Raw genomic sequence first — 19,816 nt, forward strand, 5'->3', positions numbered from 1 at the left:
TAGAATAAGTGAACAACAAGATACAATATTTCTATGAAATGTAGAATAAGTGTGTGTGTGTGTGTGTGTGTGTGTGTGTGTGTGTGCTGCTTTAACAAACACAAAATGTTCACTTTACTTTACAATCAGCTGAAGTTAGAACCCTTGAGACCTGCTACATCCTATGAGCCTCGAAGGGTGTTTGGTCTGAAGGTTACTGGAGATCCAGGAGCTACAGTTGGACTGGTGGCAGTTGACAAAGGAGTCTCCCTGAATAACAAGCACCGCCTCACCCAGAAAAAGGTTATTATTACTATTTTAATTAATTTTCATCTTTGAATTATGGAAGGTGTGCAACATAAAAAGTGGTGTAATGAAATTCGCATGTTCTAGTATGTGTATTGTTCAGATCAATACATTCTAAAACAAACTATATGCAAGTGTTAAGGTTTACTTTAATGCCATTCATCATGTTAAGACATGGAGGATGAAAATTGTCACTCAGGACCATCATTTTTGTGGTTTGTGTGTTTGTATGTCTGTGTGAAAATGTCTTCCACTCTGTTCAGGTGTGGGACATTGTGGAGAAATATGACACAGGCTGCACCCCTGGTGGAGGAATGGATGGTATGAATGTGTTCTACGATGCTGGGCTGTTGTTTGAATCCAGCACAGCTTCTGGAACTCCTTACAGACAAGGTGACACTATTTTCACTTTTGGTTTCTCCCTATCCTCTCAGGATCAAGACATTTAACAATAGTGAAATTGTTTTGGAAAATAATTTGGTGTAGAAGTTTTGCGGTCCTCGTTCTACTGGCTAATAGACAGTAGATATGATAATCCTTACTCCCCCTGTCATGTCGCACTGTTTCGAAAATCGGACCAGAGAGTACATCCTTCTTACCAGCTTTGTGTTTAGGTGGAGGCAGAAACCTCCACAACAGATATATTGAACTCCTAACAAGATTGTTTGACATCAGAGCAAGTGAAAATAAATTAACCATACAATTCAAGTTGTATAAAGTTTAAAAGTTCCAATAAATTTGTTTCTTGCAAAAGACAAGTGTAGTCTAACATTGTTGGGCTCTGTTCAACCTTTTTTCTGTGTTGCATTTTCAGAACTAAAATGTCCAGCCCCCAGCAGGAGGAGAAGACAAACCCCTATTATGGACGTCACAAGCAGCTCAAGTAAGAACCACAGCTCTAAATCAGCAGTGATTTAATGTGCAGTCACATTACAGGGCTGAACAATGCAAGTGTTTTACTTGCATTTGTACTGTAATTCATCAAATGTATTTAGTTGCACATGTGCGGGTAACAAAAATGACCAGTGAAGCTAACTGAACCAAAAATATCACATGATCCATCTCCAGAGGGAGAGCAGCTCCCTCTCTCCCTCTCACACACACACACACTCCTCTACACGCACAGTGTGTGCAAAGCACTGTCGCAAAATGTGTGAGCACACGTGTGCAGGTGTGCGCCATGGGGTGCCTGGCCAGGGGTTGCACAGGCAATATATTGACTTGACTACAGTAGACCACATACACACTGACCTGTGCTCAATCACAGTAGTTTATTGTATGTTTTGAACACAATGGGACCTCTGTCCCGGGTGTAACCCCGCCCTTCACCCAATGTCAGCTGGGATTGGCTACAGCTCCCCCAAGGCCCTCATGTTGAGGAAAAAGCAGTAGACAATAAATGAATGAATGAACACAAGATTATTAAATTTGGGTTCAGGATATTCTAATGTAATGGTAGTGCTTCCACTGAATGAAGAACGTGCCTATGCAATACAATGTGGAAGTAATCCAAGTATTCAGAATACGTTACTCACTGATGCATGTGATTACAAATGCTGCTGGAAGAACTTTTAATGTCTCTCTAGGTGAGGTTGAAGAAGACAGTTACATGGACAGCAATGAGATAGTGTCTCGCACTCAGTTCCCTGAAAGTTGGCTGTGGACAGACATCGTTCTGCCCTCTTGCAACACACTCAACTGGTGAGGCAACACACACACAGACATACACACAGATATCCGCACTCATGACACCACTAAAATTCCAACAATTGTCTTTGTTTCAGTGCATTCAAGGATAATGTTCCTTTACCAGACTCAATCACAACCTGGCAGTTGACTGGCATTAGTCTGTCAAGAACCCATGGTGAGCACTCAGTGAATATCTGTTGTTTCACTTTCATCCATAGACTGTATATCAACATGGACACAGTCTTGAGATTTGTGAATTCGACCACCACCATGACAGTTTTTGCAAAGGACATTCATCAGCTGCTACCAGGCACCTATTGGTCGATACCAGCTGTCAATTACACAGGTGTCCACTCATATGTGACATGACTTTTATATCAATTTTACTCTCTATTTTTGACATGATATTCTATTGCAGAAGACCTAAAGCCACAAGACCATTAATCCTTGTTTAGTGTCATTATAAATCAATAAGTGAGGTGTTGAGGTGTGCTAATTTCCCATAGACTTCCATTGAGTTGTCCCTGTTGGCTTACTGCTACTTCCATCTTACTTCATCGACTTCCCTTTTTAAACTGGAAAACAATGTCCATTTGTATATACAATCTATGATTGTACCTGACTATTGTGAAATCTCTTTCACTTACTTCTCCTCCTCTTCTTGAAGGAATCTGTGTCAGTGAGCCGTTAGAAGTGATTGTCCGGAAGGACTTCTTCATTGACCTTATACTGCCCTACTCTGCTGTCCATGGAGAGCAGCTAGAAATTAAGGCAATCCTCCACAACTACACCCCCGATCTTATCACTGTAAGTCTGTTGATTCAGGCCACAATCAATAAGACCATCATATTTTTCTCAGGAGCTTGTAATCAAAAAGGAAAAAAAGTTTATTAAATAAAGTCTGGTTCTTCTCTAGAGCCTCAAATAACAATTTAAATCAATGCATTCATTATAAAAACTGTATATCTAGTAAATATAAATGTCAGTTACAGTCAAAGCACTGTCAAATAAGCTCACACGATGTCATCAGTTCCATATGACTTTTTTTCAGTAGCGATAGTGAGACAGCGCCAAACTGGTGTGAGTACAACTAAAAACACAAAGAAGCGACCATGAAAAGTTTCAGATGTGAATAATCATTCAGCTTTAATGATAAAAGTGTTTCTTGTCCCCACTTGCCCCTGCACCACCATTCTATACACACAAACACACTCAGGTCTGATAGTATTTCTTGACAGAGCATAAAAAATCAAGGATACATACATCTATCTATAAATTCTAGGAACGTCTGTCTGTCTGTGACTCACATATCTCTCGAACCGATGATCCGATTGATTTCAAACTTGAAGGTGATCGGTAAAAGAAGCACACATTGGCTTTCGCCACTCTCGCCGCTCTACTGCAGCCACTCCCCCTCTCACTCACACAGCACTGTGAGTGAGACAAGGCGCAGTGAAGCTGAGGCAGATGACAAACGCAGTGCTGGACTGGCAAGTAATGCTGCAACGGCAGACAAGGCGCCATGAAGCTGAGGCAGACAACGAACACAGTGCACCCAACCACACACTGTTCACACCACTCCCCTCCGGGAGGCGTTACAGGTCTCCCTGCACCCGTACTGGCAGGTTCAGAGGAAGCTTCTGCAGCTGTCACTCTACTGAACTTTAGCTCTGCATGCTGGTGACAAAACAACCAACTGTTATGCAACCATGTATTTAAATTTTCCATATTTATTGTGTGCCATTACTGTATGTCAGTACCACACACAAATAAAAATGTCACTGAACTTTTGCTGTGTAATAGTAACAATGAGTACTCAAACACACTAAACCAACAATTACTAAAAACACACACAAAAACAGATTTTGCATGGGCACTACACTAGTACATATAATGTTACTACAAAGAACAACCATCTGCATAATAATAACGACAACAACAAAAACCAAACATTACACACTGCAGCTTTAAATTAGCTATGGATCATTGTCCCTTTTTAAGATTGTTATTGTTATGTTATTTTATTGATATTTTCTTTATTGTTGATGACTAATAGAACCTGAAACAGTAAAGGAAATATCTCTAACTGTATTTCATTTGCAGCTGATTCACTTTGTGGTGTCTCTTATTCTCCTCTCTCCACCTCTCTCCCAAGGTGCGTGTGGATCTGACTAAGATGGAGGATGTGTGCAGTACAGCGTCTAAACGTACAAGATATCGTCAGGATGTCAGAGTCTGGCCCCTGACTACACGATCAGTTCCCTTCATCATTATACCCATGAAGTACGGACAATTCAACATTGAGGTCAAAGCAGCCGTGAAGGACTCGTCGCTCAATGATGGAGTCATGAAGATGCTGCGGGTGGTGGTAAGAGAAACAGACGCCATATTAAAATGACAACAGTGTGTCAAGATGTTCTTTAACATTAGATGACATCAGACCAATTTCAACAGATATGTTGTGTATGTACACATGTAAGAGTCCTTAACATCTCTGGAGCCACACGTTACGGGTTAGTGATGTTGCCTTGCAGCAAAAAGGCCCAGGTTCGCAACCTGGTCAGGACAAGGGCCTTTCTGTATGGAGTTTGAAAAACATGCAGAGGTTAACTGGACACTCTCAATTGCCAATAGCTTTGAGTGAATGTTTTTTTTTATCTACGTGTTTGCCTTGCGATGCACTGGTGACCCGTCCTTTTGCCCTATGTCAGCTGGGATTGGCACCAGCAGCCCCACAATCCTCATGTTTAGGATAAACTGGCCAAAGAATGTTCTCAAGAATGACACACAGGGTTGTTTTCTCATCTGAAGTGTCAGCTCTTTGTCAAGTAATGTTGGAAAATGATATACCTACTTCAGTGTATAACAACTAACAACAAACACATTTTCAAGACACATTTTAAAAGTTAAGAAAAATCTTTAATATGAAACATTGTCATACCTACATATGTAGAGCTGTATACCAGAAAATCCTATTAACACGTTTCATAAAATGCAAAAGCTGTCCATATCTAGCTGTCAGTGACACAAAAACAATGATTCTCACTGTAAAATTGGTTCAAAAGGGATTTCAACAATAAGGAGTGGACAGCAATCTCCTGTGATGAAGTCAGTTTGGGAAGCAGTCTTCTCTTAGTTCACATATATATACTCTCAGCTGTTTGTTGAAGAACTGAAAATTAGGAAAAAAGAATCAATATACTCTCAGCTGTTTAGGAAGAAGTAATCAATAAGAATATTTCTAGAATATTTTTGTGATGTATGAAAAAACAATTACAACAGTAGGACTCAACACTCAAAAAATATCCAGTGACAAATTATATGAGAGAGAGGGAGTAAGAGTGAGAACGTCAGCTGACCTTGGCTGGAGTTCTATGTTTGCTGCTCTCCAGGAGAAAAGTATCCACACCAGCATATCTGTTCTTAACTTCCTCTCTCCTTTTTTCACATCAACACTGCAGACCCCTTTTTCTTCTTCTCTGGTTGATTTATTTAAGAGAGGGGTGCTAAGGTTTTTTTATATCTGGAATTCTATCTGCCTCAGTGAAGTGTCTCCATCGCTTCAGGTCACATGCGGTCTTCCTCACCTCTTGCCACGAGGTGTTGGCTATGGTTAAGTCCTTGTTGAATCCTTTCCTCCAAGACAGCCGTGGCCTTCCCCTCCTTCTCATTCCTTGAGGATTCCACTCAAGAGCAGATCTAGTGATGGATGTAGGAGGCTTTTGTAGGGTGTGGCCTATCCATCTCCATTTCCTTCTTCTAATGGTGACTTCCACCAGTTTCTGGCCTGTTCTCTCTAGTAGGTCTTGATTACTGATCTTCCTGGGCCACCAAATTCCAAGGATATAGCATAGTCTTGAGTTAATGATGGTTTGGTGTTTCTTGATGTTAAGTTGTGTCAAGCCCCACGTTTCACAGCTTGCTGGCAACCGAGACGAGCATTATGCCCCGCCAGTTCTTGCACTGGGTCAAATCTCCTTTCTTCGGTATCTTAATGATGGTACCTTTCTTCCAGTCTAGGGGCATCTTCTCTTCTTGCCATATTCTGCTAAGGAGTGGGTGGAGGGCTTCAACAGACAGCTTGCCTGCCTCTTTCCAAGCTTCTGGGGGTATACCATCAGGTCCTGCGGCTTTACCATTCTTAAGTGATTTGATTGCCTTACCAATCTCTGCCTTACTTGGTGGTCCGCTGCCTATCAAGCAATTTTGTTTGAGGTTCAACTTCCGGTGGATCTGGTGGGGGTGTGCGGTTAAGGATTTCTTCAAAGTGTTCTTTCCAGCGTTCCATTTTTTCTTCCTTTGTTGCAAGCAGCTTGCCCTCTTTGTCTTGTACCGGCATGTTAATTTGTCTCCTTCTGCCACTCAGTGTTTTGGTGATTCTGTAAAGGGTTTTCATATCCTGCTTCGACGCGGCCTCCTCTGCCTTCGTGGCCATGTCCACGATCCACTTCCTTTTGTCTCTCCTACAGCTTATTTTTACTTTCTGGTCTGCTTTGTTATAGAGTAGGGGTAGGCAACCTTTGGCAATCGTGCCACGGGTGGCACTCTGCGGCATAAACACTGGCATGCTGGCACCTCAGTGTTTCTCACTTTATGTGTGTCCTGATTTCATGGGTTTGAGTGACAGCTTCCAGTACAAGGTACTGTAGTCTCAGTTTTGGTTTGGCCTATCTTCCCAGACAGAGCAATATGTTTGTTAAACGCAGTGTTTTTTTAAGATGTTTTTTCTTAAAGTTATTATTATTAACCTTGAGCAGATACAGCACTGAGATGTGCTCTATGAATGGAATAAAATTCCAGGTATATTGGAAATATTTTTGTATTTTGTGTCATAATTTAACTTTGTGTTATTGTTGATAATGGCACACTAGATGAGAAGAACATTTCAAACTGGCCCTCCATGTCACAAAGGTTGCCGACCCCTGTTATAGAGCTTCGTAGCATTAGCCTTCTGGTTCCTGGTTTTGCTATTATCAATAGCAATCCTCCACCTTCTCCCATGTGTCTTGATTCATCTACTCCTTCTTCTCTCTCTTAACTTTCCCTTAGAACCTCTACACATGCGCTTGTATGGGCTTCCTTGATGATAGACCATTCAGTTTCAATTTCATCTTCTTCCTCTTCGTCATCTGAGTTGTAGCGTAGAGCATCAAATCGGTTTGCCAAGGTAAGTACAAATTCTTGTTTTGTTTCAGGGTCTTTCAGCCTCTCTACATTATACTTAGTTGTCTTCTGTTTCGTCTTCCTACAAGCTGCGAGTCGTGCCCAGCAGGTGGCCAAAAGTAGGCGGTGGTCCGAACTGACATCAGCGCTTCTCTTTATTCTGCAGTCCTGTAGTGTTCCCTGCCATCTTCCAGAAAATGTGGTCTATCTGGTTTTCAACAGATCCATTGGGTGATATGTGGAAACAAGGTGCCGCCTATTACCAGGTTGTTCAAGGAGCAGAAGTCGACAAAGAGCTCTCCGTTGTGGTTCATGGTTCCGACGCCATGCTTTCCCATCCCTCCTTCATTCCCACTGTTTACTGTTTCTCTTCTTACGCTTGGCCATGGTGGCTTGCAGCTGTACATAGAACAGTTCCTTATCTGCTTCACTTGCATCATTGGTGGGGGCATATGCTTGTATAGTGGCTGTGTCTTGACAGCGGAATGTAAATCTCACCATGGTGATTCTCTCTGAAATGGGTTCCCATTCCTTCAGACTCTGTGCACTTGTCTTTGTCTTCTCTGCATTTAACCCATCCTCTACTTGAAACCTTCCTACAATTAGGAGCAGGGGGCAGCCACTAAACAGTGCCCGGGGAGAAAATGGGAGTTAGGGTACCTTGCTCAGGGATACCCCAGCCCATGCCCCAACATATACAGAAAAGAATAAACTTAAAAATAGTTGTGATTATAATGTTTGTGTTGTTGTTTTTCCAGCCTGAAGGTGTACTAATTAAGTCTGTACAGACTATAATTCTAGACCCCTCACACAAAGGTGCTGGTGAGTTCATACATTGAATGCCTTCACTTTATAATCATTCTGTGTTGTGTGTTTGAACTGACGCAAAATGATTCCCCCACCCCCCAAACTTGCCTGTTCCTTCCTCCAGGAGGTAAACAAGAAGAAACTCTCAATAGTGGAATTCCAAAGAAAGACTGGGTTCCTAACACACCTACAAGCACACAGATCTCTGTGACAGGTGGGATATCACTTATTTACTTGTTCCTGTTGATTGATAGTGTTTTGATTGTTCTGGTTATGCATGTGCAGGGAGTGAAGTTGGTCCATTGGTGGAGAACATCATTAGTGGGGAGTTGATGACTTCATTGATCCAGTTGCCACACGGCTGTGGAGAGCAGAACATGATCTACATGACTCTACCTGTCATTGCAACCATGTATTTGGACAAAACTAACCAGTGGGAAACTGTGGGCGTTCAGAGACGGAATGAAACCCTCCAGCATATCAGGACCGGTGAGATCATGATTATTTTATTCCTCTCTGTGGCTGAAATTTTAAATCTGTAAAGCATGTTGGTCAACCGTTTTTTTTTTTAAATGTGCTCTAGTAATAAAGTTGACTTCACTTGAAATGGTGTCAAACAGTGTGGTAGACAACAAACTACTCCTGTGCAGATTTACAGAGCCACTAATTGAATGTGATGGAAAAATGGAAAAAAATGGAAAAAAACATGGACTGAATGGCACTTGGAAAAAAATAGTGTGTTTTGTTTGCATCCAGGCTACAATAATGAACTCGCCTTCCGTAAACGAGATGGATCTTTTTCAGCATGGCCCAGGGCCAAAAGTAGCACCTGGTGAGACGTTCAAATATAAATGAGCTCATATGTAAATGTTTCCACATCCTCGTCCATCTCTGACTGTGTGAGTGTGGGCTCACACTTCATGTGTTTAATGTAACTTAACAATCTCTTCTCTCTCAAAGGCTCACAGCTTATGTTGTCAAGGTGTTTGCCATGTCCTACAACCTGGTGGAAATGAAGAAGAATGTGATCTGTGACGCTGTCAAGTTTCTGATTTCCAATGCACAGCAACCTGATGGCATGTTCAGAGAAGTCGGAAGGGTGATCTACAGAGAGATGAGTGTGTGTGAACTCATTCCAGTAACATCATGAATGACAAAAAGACAGCTAATTCAAAATCGTTACGACACACTTGCAAATTCAAATAAAAACATTTTCTGTGTGTGTGTGTAGGGTGATGTGCAAGGCTCAGATTCAGATGCCTCCATGACGGCGTTCTGCCTCATCGCCATGCAGGAGTCACGCAAGCTATGTGCTGACACAGTTAGTGTGAGTACCTCACCTGCATGCATTGTATTGCACCACTATTATTGCATCACATACTCACTCCACATAAGTGATGAACCAAACAGAGTCTGGGGCACTAGTCAACAACTTTAATGCCACTACAGAAAAAGTAGGCCTGAACAACTTGTGCCTTTCCTCACTCACCCTTCGAGCAAAATCCCCCTGTGGTCTATTGGGTAGCTCAGAAGGTGAGCCCTTGTAATTTGACCTCTTAGACCTTTTACCTTGACTGAACCTCATATGTACAGCCTCCTTGGCATCAAACTCATCAAATCAGTATGAAGCTAGGTCCCTCCATACTGATTTGAATCAAGCCCTATGCAGTGTCTACATACCCTCTCACACACAGAGACTGGGAGGATCAGCATGATGTAGGATGAACAGAACATTAGTTAAGTTTTATTTCGTAAAAAAGACATAATTGCCAAATAGATTATGAGAGCATGGTATGTACCTTGTATTCTAAGCAAAATGGCAACTTTGTCCCAAGAGGCACAGTAAGACTTGTCCATGTAGTTCCTGAAAATGAATATCTTCATGGATTGATACTCGTCTCTAGCCAGATTGGCATCACAGCCATTTCTGAAAGGAGGAAAAGCTGACCAAACAATCCATGTTTCAGTAGGACCTAGATCGGTGTTAGAAACCTTCTTCTGTGTTATACTTACTAATTTATGTCTTGTCATGATTATTTAAAAAGCGTCACTTAAGACAAGGTTAAGTCTTGAGTGGGAGAGGGGTGAAAACGTCATTGGGGTCAGACAGTGGGCACCCTCCATCTTCAGTGTTTCGCTGATTTAGACCCACGATACCTCCAGAGGGCTCAACAGCGACACCTGTGCCACATCCCATTATTCTATCAATGCATTTTTTTCTTCCCTGATGACATGGGCATATTCCAAGATGACAAAGCCAGGATTCATCAGGCTCAAATTGTGAAAGAGTGGTTCAGGGAGCATGAGACATCATTTTCACACATGGATTGGCCACCACAGAGTCCAGACCTTAACCCCATTGAGAATCTTTGGGATGTGCTGGAGAAGGCTTTGCTCAGTGGCCCGACTCTCCCATCATCAATACAAGTTCTTGGTGAAAAATGAATGCAACACTGGACGGAAATAAATCTTGTGACATTGCAGTAGCTTATGGAAACAATGCCACAGTGAATGAGTGCCGTAATCAAAGCTAAAGGCGGTCCAACGATGTGACCCTTTTTTTTTAGGTGGCAATGTTTTTTTGGCCAGGCAGTGTAGAAGGCTGTGTTGAACTTCAATATTTATTTTCCTCCTTGGTGCACTGACTAGCAGCCTCTTATCTTCTAAATGCAACCGGTAGTTGTGATATGTTATATATGAGGAGACGGTGGATTGTCTTTAGCTCGACTTTATTCCAACATTACGTAACTCAATACACGTGAATCCCATCTTTTACCTCCTGTGTATATCCTACGTAAGTGTGCGTACTGACATATGTTCAATCACAGATTGTAACACGTTTACGTGATAGTCGTGGAGTTGTCACGGCACGTTTGATGAGCATTTTAACTGTGTAGTGACAGCATTTCTGCAAATTCTGTGTTCCTGCATGTTGCGGGTATCGACAGCAGAATTTACAGCTCAATTAATTCGTTTTTTTGGAGTACCATAGCCAGGTAAACTTGCACAGCCATTCCTCACAAAAACTGGATCTTGTGGATTTTTTTTTGCCAGACCTGTTTCTTCAGAATCTGATTTGTATTCATCCTCTAGGTCAGGATTTGTGTCTCACACACCAGGCTTACTAGGGAGAAAGTACTCATCGATGGTGCATTTAGCCATCGTTCACAATCGCTGATCTCATGTGCCTTGGTATTTAAATTCTCCTTCTTCACTGTTTGGAGATACATGCAATCCATAAACTCAAGGACCCTCCACGTTTCACATTAAAATTTTGGTCACAGTCTGGAGCCCTGATTATGTCACTTACTGTATGTTGGTATCTTGAAGTATGAAGTAGTACTCATTACTCGCTCTCGAGATACAGATAAATGGATTACTATTGTCTCATCCTCTCATGTTTGCACAGGATACCTGCTGTTTGTCTGTTCGCCTGTCACACTCAGTCCTCCCATCATTTCTCTGTTTCTTGCTTTCCTGATGTCCAGAGTCTGCCTGGAAGTATTGACAAAGCCGTGGCCTACCTGGAGAAGCGTTTGTCCAGCCTCACCAACCCATATGCTGTAGCCATGTCATCATACGCTCTGGCCAACCAAGACAAACTGAACAGAGAGATCTTCTACAATTTTGCTTCCCCAGGTGCAGTTACAGTTTTCCAATACAAGAAAAAAAACACTTCCAAGAGTAATTGTTACCTTTAGTCTAAAACAATAATGTAGTGGATATTATGTATTAAATATGTAAAGATATAAATATTGTATATTTCTGTCCTACTCACTGCAATGGGAATTCATTGTACATGATTTCTTTCAGAAATATTAACTTGTGTCTATACTAAAAACTGTGTTTTTTCTTTTCTTGTCTCGATCTTGTGGGTATGGCCTGTATACTTCTGCACTTTACTATCATCTCTCTATTATGTTTTACTCTCTTTTGACTGATTCCTTTTAGCTTGTATATTCTGTTGTGATTTGTATATCTGAAATAGATTTGTCTAACTATTTGTACTATTTGTGCTGCTATCTTAACCAAGACTCCCTGGAAGAAGAGATCATATATTTCAATTCCCTCATGGCTAAATAAAGGATAAATAAAATAACATAAAAAATAATATCTGAATTGGCCTTTAAAATCCTTCCACAATTGAGCACTCATGTCTGCAGGTCAGAATGTGAGATTAAATATTCCATATCGGATGACATTTGGCACAAGTTCTGCCCCATAATAAAAAAATTATTTGCCTGTGTTTTTCTTACAGAGTTGTCCCACTGGAATGTTCCTAAAGGACGTGTTTATACATTAGAGGCCACAGCTTATGCTCTTCTTGCTCTGGTCAAGGCCAAGGTGAATCTCTGCGAGTTCATTGCTGGTCCTGAAAAATCCAATTTTCAATATTTTGCAATTTTTCTCTAGAACTTCTTCCCTATGTTTGCATTAGTGACTTTATAAGCATCCAAAGCTATACGTTCCAAACCCTCTCAGTAATCTTTAATGCATTTTACTCCCCGTGTGTGCATGGGTTTTCTCTGGGTTCTCCGGTTTCCTCCTACAGTCCAAAAACATGCAATATGGGGATTAGGTAAATTGGACACTCTAAATTGACTGGAGGTGTGAGAGTGAAGTGAATTTGTCTCTATATGTGGCCCTGCGATGGACTTGCGAACTGTCCAGGGTGGACCACGCCTATCACCCTATGTCAGCTGAGATTGGCACAGCACCCCCTTGACCCTCATGTGGAGGATAAAGTGGTAGAAAATGGAAATGGTTTGGTTAATTTACTACTGCAGACCTTTATATGGTGTGCTTCAAACCTTTTCTCACCCTCTGTTAATAAAGGCCTTGGAAGATGCTAGACCTATTGTGAGATGGTTCAACAAACAGCAGAGGGATGGTGGAGGCTATGGCTCAACTCAGGTAACAGGACATCCCAAATTGACCTCTAGCTCTTTTTTTTCTTACAAAACTTGCAGCTCAATGGTCGTTTTATTACTGTTGTTTTTCTGTCCAGGCTACGATGATAGTGTACCAGGCTGTAGCAGAATACTGGGCCAGTGCTCAAGAACAAGAGTATGATCTGTATGTGGACATCCATTTGCCTGGCAGGCCCAAGCCAGAGAAGATCAACTTCAACAGGAACAACCACCACACGACCAGAACATCAAACGTGAGCATTTGTCACAAACACTGTCAGTGGTTGTAATCGATCTGTTTTTTCTGATCGTCTAGTTATTGTTTTTGGTGGCTCTGTGAGTGTGTCTGGCTGTCATTTCGCACTTCCACAACATGACCAACAGAGGCCGCCAGAGGCTTGCGTGAATGGGGTGAAGTCTGCCATCACTAATTGCCTTGTTTCTTTTGTTATTATTTTGATCCTCACAGTTCAATGATATAAACCAGGATGTTAAAGTGACTGCGACAGGAACTGGAGAAGCAACACTGAAGGTAAATAAAGCATGTTTCTGTTTTTCAATCATGTATTAATAGATTCTAATAAACCCATGCAATATAAAAATGCACTTTGTTCCTGTGTTAACAGATGGTGTCGCTGTATTACGCTCTGCTGACGGAAAAAGAGAGTGACTGTCAGAAGTTTAACTTGTCAGTGGAGCTTATTCCAGGTCATTTTATGCCCTCTGCTATTTGAAAATGATTCTGTGCCATGACAAAAGATTACATGCTCATGTAGTATTTTGCTTTTCCAGAGAAAATGGATGAGGATGAGGCGATATACAAACTGAGAATAGAAGTCTTGTAAGTACGGCTAAGAAATTATGCTGGTTTAAAAGGTCCAGTGTAAAACTTTTACGAGGGCTTATTGCCAGAAGCTGAATATGCTATCCATAAGTATATTTGTACAATTAATTTAAAATAAAAATCTTTTTTTGAAACCCTTATAATGAGCCTTTTATATGTACTTAAGGCAAAGGCCTTTCTTTACAGAGTCCACCATCTTATGCAACTATGTTTCAACAACAGCCTGAATTGACTTCAGTTTCACATTTTGGAATGGGAGCTCGGTCCCCCACATAAAGCCAAAATATAACCATTGAAATGTCATTAATTCTTACACACTGGACCTTTATTACAGGACATTTTCTCACCAGCCCTGGTTGCTTTGTTACTTCATGTCTTTCTCACTACGATTGTGTATTTTTTAATCGAATGTGTCCTTTTATTGCACAGATATAAGAACAAGGATCACGATGCAACTATGTCAATCTTGGATATTGGCTTACTAACTGGCTTCACTGTCAACAAAAATGACCTGGACTTGGTAAGATTTTTACACACACACTTACAATTGTGCAAAGAAAAAGATAAAAACATGATGTTCATGGCTTTGAAAGGTCTCTGACTCTGTATGCTTGTGTCTAGTTGGCCCAAGGACGAGCCCGTACCATTGCAAAATATGAGATGGACACAGTTCTGTCAGAGAGAGGTTCATTGATCATCTACCTGGACAAGGTATAATAGAATAGAAAAATGTTCTCTCCTCCAGAATGGCAACGTTTGTTTTCACTTGATGAACAGAAACAGCCAAAAGAAGGAGTTGCCATTTTACTTCAAATTATTTGTATCAGTCTATATTGCAAACCAGGGTTTTAAAAGAAATTTTTCAGTTTCATGTTTGGCGCTTTTATTTAAGGCTCACATTTGAGCTGTGTCCTGTTTTGAGAATCTCCCAGGATTTTATTTTATTTTATTACAGCAACAGTTCACACTGAGTAGTAAGAATTAGCAGGGGCTAATGTAGCTGTTAACTTAAATGAACACATTCAGCGTAGCTAAATGTCAGACTGACTGACCATCATGTGATGTGCATTGATTTTGGAAATATCACCCATGGGTTATTGTTTTTTAAAATTGAATCAGCACCCGAGTATTGTGATAAAAGCATATTGTCCCAGACCTCTCAGACAACCTCACTTCTCATCTTTGCTTTACATTTCTCCACAGGTTTCTCACACACGATCAGAGGAGATCACTTTTAGGATCCACCAGACTCTGAAAGTGGGCGTCATGCAACCAGCGGCTGTATCTGTCTATGAATATTATGACCGTAAGCCTTAAAGACACTTTGGATAGATCTGGATAGAGAGTACATAGACAGATTAGTAGTGTTAACAGTGTTGGATTGAATGCACATTTCATCAATGGGTTTCTTTATCATTGCAGAAACACAATGTTTGAAATTCTACCATCCAGAGAGGAAAGCTGGGCAGCTGCTGAGGCTCTGTAGAAATGAAGCATGCACATGTGCTGAAGGTAAACACTATAGTGTCTCTCTGAAGATGCAGCTGAAAGTACTGAAGGAACTCATAATAACTACTAATATCATGCTTCATTAAAGAACTGATCATTTGTCATTCTGCTGTTTACAACATCACCTCCTCATCCTCTAAATACTTACCCTCAGTAACACTAGACGTCGTCATGATCTCCACTTCCGAATCAGTCACCTCTGCCACCCACACAAGAAACAACTGCCTCACTGAAATAAAATATGGATGCAGTCACACTTCTATTAACTTCTACTAGCTGCAATAAATCTGAAATAATTATCATTGGCTGTAAATTCCTCACCTGTTCCACAAAATGTATTATTATTGTTAACATCATTAACATCAGTAGTTAAGTATTGCACCTCTATAAATCTGGTTACCTCAAAACCAATTCATGATAAAAAATATAGATATGGTTGAGGAATGTGTCTCACCGTTAATTTAGGATCAGAGCTGCAGTTTCCCACAACCTGCACTACACTGGTTACAATGGTAAGTGGTCTGTATTTCCAGCACCTTCCTAATCTCCATGACCTTTATATTACAGTTTTGCCATTCACACAATCATACAGTGCATCCACAGTATGTGCAGCATTTGTTTCTCGTCCAGAGACACATTAGCATGTAGACTTACTGTTATTGTTTGTATCTTTACTGTGCGTCTGCTGTTTATTTCCAGAGAACTGCAGCATGCAGAAGAAGGGTAAAATCAGCAATGATTTACGCACAGCTAAACCCTGTGAGAGTACACCTACCAGCAAAATTGATTTTGGTAAGACTCAGTGTGAATGATCTGCATTATTTTTAACTGTAAATGACCAGGATGTTTGTATAAGAAGAGGTTCATAAGTAAGAAAATCATCTGCCCCTTATTTTGTCCTCAGTTTACAAAGTGAGAGTGGAAGACTTCACACATGGTTTGTCCACTGATATTTACGCAATGCGGATAATGGAAGTGATCAAAGAAGGTGGGTGTGAACTGCCTAAAATGTATCACATTATACATGAGGGTTTTAAATCCCCTCATCTTATTCTTGGCTACAAAGTAAAGCTATTTTCATTCCTTTTGAATCTCCTTATATGGAGATATGGGAAATAACAATCATGTTTTACACTAATACCTAAGATGTGTGTTTAATCCAGAATTCTCTTCTTTCTCTTCTGGTGTATTTTAAAAATCAGGAAATTATGATGTTGGTCCCCAGGGTAAACTACGTGCATTCCTCAGTTACCCTCACTGCAGGGAGGCTTTAGATCTGGGTAAAGGGAAAACGTATCTCATCATGGGCACATCAAAGGATATTCACACGGACCAACGGTAAGTTTCTTGTGTGATCATGTGTTCTTCTTTCTCCTGTTCTATCAAGGAGTGTTATACTAAACGACGACAGTCTCATGCTGCACACATGATGTGATTTGCTTTATGTCAAGACAGACAGTGGCAACAGCAACATTCCTCTAGTAACGTGAGACAGTCTCAAATCAGTTTTTGTATGATTACGAACCCCAAGAAGGGCCCACAAAAAGTTTCAGAAGTAAATTATATTGCTCAACAACTCAGTTTTCCTGCAGTATGAGGTATAATGCTTCTTGCCTCCACCCACCCCTGTGCTGCTGCTGTATACACTACAGTTTTGTTTGGATGAAGGACGCAGCAAACCTCTGTTCATAAAGACCAAAAAGAGTGAATGACATCGACAAAAACCTCCAGAAGTCTATACAAATATTTCTTTGTCTATATATTTTTGACTGTTTATTTTTGTGGGAAGGGAAGTGTGTTTTTACCGTATGCATCCAGCATGTGAGAATAACTCACTTGCAGCATCAATACCAGCATCTATGTGACTTCTTCTCTCCCCACAGGGATCAGTATGTGCTCAGTGAGAGAACCTGGATCGAGTACTGGCCCACAGACGCAGAGTGTCAAAAGGCTGAACACAGGCCAACATGTTTGGGCTTGGAGGAGATGGTCACAGAGTCCACGCTCTTTGGATGTCAGCATTAGGGCAACACCAGAAAATGGTCTGTCCTTTGCCCATTTTTAATTTTTTAATTTCTTATGCAAAACTTAAACTGTTTTAAGATCAAGGTTCATCCATCCATCACCGCTTTATCCTCCACCATGTGTCTTTATTATCCCTGAGGGGCAATTTGGGTTACAGCTAGCATTCACATATTTACACATATGACACAAAAGTAACAATATTAAACACAACAATAGAACAAGTGTGATATTTGATTCATTATTAAGGAGACTGATTGCTGTAGGAATAAATGATGATTTAAACATGTTAGTTCTGCGCATGTTGTATCTGCGCACATGATTCGTGTCAGCCAAGATGTGTTGTTTTTTTTTTTTTTAAGCACCTGACCTGATATAGCTGAGGTCATTCAGTGCTATTCTGGCAATTTTACTGCACACTTTCACGATGCCCTTTAGGCATTTTTTGTTTACTTAAAAGAAGGTGACCCTTTAAAGAAAGTAATGTAAGAGATTGAAACGTCACACTGTGGAATAAACAATATAGTCTTCATCTAAATGTCTGCATCATTTTAATTTAGATTAATGCACATTATTTAAACTGTTGATCATTACTGTGTGGGGTTACAGTGATACATTTTTAAATCGATTACTGTTTGGTGCTTTTTAACTTTGCACCGTGGCAAAGAATATTATGAAAGTGAAAAAAATCCCTCTGTCTTTATGTAGTCAGGCAGAAATGTTCAATTTTGTTGGTAGTGTGTTTGATTAATGTATAGCACTAATTCAGAATTTATATTGTTATATTTATATATTATACTGTACACTACAACACTGCGCTTTATCCACCTGATGCTGCAGAATAAAACCAACGGCGGTGAACCTGCAGGACCTCAATGCACTTCTAGAATCTTCTAGAGTTTCTGCCAAATATAATCACTTTAAAAACCACTTCAAAATCGTCCTGAATGATTCTCAAATTAAAACACCAAGAAACTCATGACAAATAATCAAAGTACATTTTTTTTAATTTCTGGGTTAGGGTTCAGGGCAGGTCTGAAATTTGTAATTTATAATAATTGTGGGACTAAGGCCAGTTTATGATATTAAGTGCTGCGATGGACTGGCGAACTGTCCAGGGTGTACCCCGCCTATCGCCCGATGTAGCTGAGATTGGCACAGCACCCCCCGCGACTGACTGATACATTACTATGCGTGACTTCGTCAAAGTATCGCGACAGGAAGAGGCATTAGTGTGACGTCCAACACAAGAATCAAACTGAACAATGCCAAACTGATCTGAACTAGATCAGTTAAAATGATTTATTGTGTAGAATGACAACACTCAACTCAACACTCTCCCACCTTGCTCCCTCACCAACTGTCTCCTTGAAATAAAGTCTTCCATCTCCCCATCCCATCGGGTAAAGAGTCTAGGTGTCATCCTCGACAGCACTCTCTCATCCACATCCCATGTCAGTAATGTTACGCGGTCCGCCTACTGCCACCTCCACAACATCAACCGCCCCCTCTCTCACTCCTCACACCACTGCCATCCTGTTCCACAGCCTTGTCTCTTCCTGTCGGGATTATAGCTACTCACTTCTGTCTGGTCTCCTTAGAAAACCCTCCACCCACAAACTACAACTGGTTCAGAACCCTGTCCATGTCATCTCACAAACCCCCTCGATCCATCACACCCATCTTTCAGCAGCTCCACTGGCTCCCCACCACACAATGCATCAAAAATACTGCTCCTCACTTTCAAAGCCATACACAACCTTAAACCTCCGTACCTCTAAGATCTCCTCCACATATCCATTCTTGCCCACACCCTTAGATCCACCTCACACATGCTATATTTCTTAGCATGATATGTTTATGTGTGTGTTTTAGTTTTGTGTCTGATAATAAGTGAGTTAATGTTGTGCTGTTTGGACCACAGCATTGCTAGTGTTGTGTGCGTACATCGGATAAAATCCTTTTAAATGCATGTGTGAAGTTTCCATTGTGTAGTGTTTTGCTTTGGCCACAAGATGGTGCCATTGCATTGTATAATCGAAGGACATTGCCTTCCTTGTGCTCAGTGGGGTAAATCGCTGATGCTCTTTACATGGTTTGCTGTAGTTTCTGTTGATATGTGGATATTGATGTCTAAGAATATTTGTTTGTTTTTCTTTCCTTTTCTTTGCCTGAGGGATGATAAGCCTAATGGTGAGTTTGTGTTGTTAGACTGCTGTCACTCCTGAGCAGAAATAAACATGCTGGACTAAACATGACTCCTTCATTCCTGCATTCTGACAGATGCACTGTTTTGTTTAGTGCAAAAACCTCAACGATCCAGTGCTTTCTACTTTCTCCTCATAGTCTCTGTCCACAGGTCACTGAAGTGAAACTGACCCAGCCTTGACTCCTGCCAGCCATTGAGACATCAACTACCAATACTCTCCTAGAAGGAAGACTGAAGTGTCAGAATCCTCCTCTTCTAACTCCTCCTTGAAACCCTCAGCGTCACCATCATCACAGAGGAAAAAATGAAAGAAAGAAAAAAATAATAAAACAGCATGAATTGTGAGAATAAAGTCAGAATTCTGAGGAGTACCCGAAT

The 19,816-nt window shown here is 40.9% G+C and overlaps 1 protein-coding gene across 12 annotated transcripts in view; it reads left to right on the forward strand.

The window, feature by feature from the left end:
- Positions 1–19,472, forward strand: part of LOC131466804 (complement C3-like) — a 34,105-nt gene extending 14,633 nt beyond the window's left edge. For 5 of the 12 annotated variants that reach the window (XM_058640260.1, XM_058640262.1, XM_058640263.1 and 2 more), the window contains 28 exons: positions 130–282; positions 549–678; positions 1,100–1,168; positions 1,872–1,986; positions 2,070–2,149; positions 2,642–2,781; positions 4,130–4,342; positions 7,896–7,959; positions 8,069–8,158; positions 8,230–8,433; positions 8,701–8,776; positions 8,905–9,064; positions 9,176–9,271; positions 11,433–11,583; positions 12,203–12,288; positions 12,781–12,858; positions 12,953–13,108; positions 13,324–13,386; positions 13,481–13,562; positions 13,647–13,695; positions 14,128–14,218; positions 14,320–14,409; positions 14,902–15,004; positions 15,121–15,210; positions 15,907–15,999; positions 16,112–16,195; positions 16,410–16,545; positions 17,091–19,472. In XM_058640260.1, coding sequence (XP_058496243.1) covers positions 130–282; positions 549–678; positions 1,100–1,168; positions 1,872–1,986; positions 2,070–2,149; positions 2,642–2,781; positions 4,130–4,342; positions 7,896–7,959; positions 8,069–8,158; positions 8,230–8,433; positions 8,701–8,776; positions 8,905–9,064; positions 9,176–9,271; positions 11,433–11,583; positions 12,203–12,288; positions 12,781–12,858; positions 12,953–13,108; positions 13,324–13,386; positions 13,481–13,562; positions 13,647–13,695; positions 14,128–14,218; positions 14,320–14,409; positions 14,902–15,004; positions 15,121–15,210; positions 15,907–15,999; positions 16,112–16,195; positions 16,410–16,545; positions 17,091–17,232 — 3,084 coding nt within the window. In that variant the 3' untranslated portion in view covers positions 17,233–19,472. The remainder of the gene's footprint in view (positions 1–129; positions 283–548; positions 679–1,099; positions 1,169–1,871; positions 1,987–2,069; positions 2,150–2,641; positions 2,782–4,129; positions 4,343–7,895; positions 7,960–8,068; positions 8,159–8,229; positions 8,434–8,700; positions 8,777–8,904; positions 9,065–9,175; positions 9,272–11,432; positions 11,584–12,202; positions 12,289–12,780; positions 12,859–12,952; positions 13,109–13,323; positions 13,387–13,480; positions 13,563–13,646; positions 13,696–14,127; positions 14,219–14,319; positions 14,410–14,901; positions 15,005–15,120; positions 15,211–15,906; positions 16,000–16,111; positions 16,196–16,409; positions 16,546–17,090) is intronic. The other 7 variants (XM_058640267.1, XM_058640268.1, XM_058640269.1 and 4 more) reach the window with 4 other exon arrangements.
- Positions 19,473–19,816: the final 344 nt, after the last annotated feature.

The sequence above is a fragment of the Solea solea genome, chromosome 10 (assembly GCF_958295425.1).
Source record: "Solea solea chromosome 10, fSolSol10.1, whole genome shotgun sequence".
Lineage (NCBI taxonomy): Eukaryota > Metazoa > Chordata > Actinopteri > Pleuronectiformes > Soleidae > Solea > Solea solea.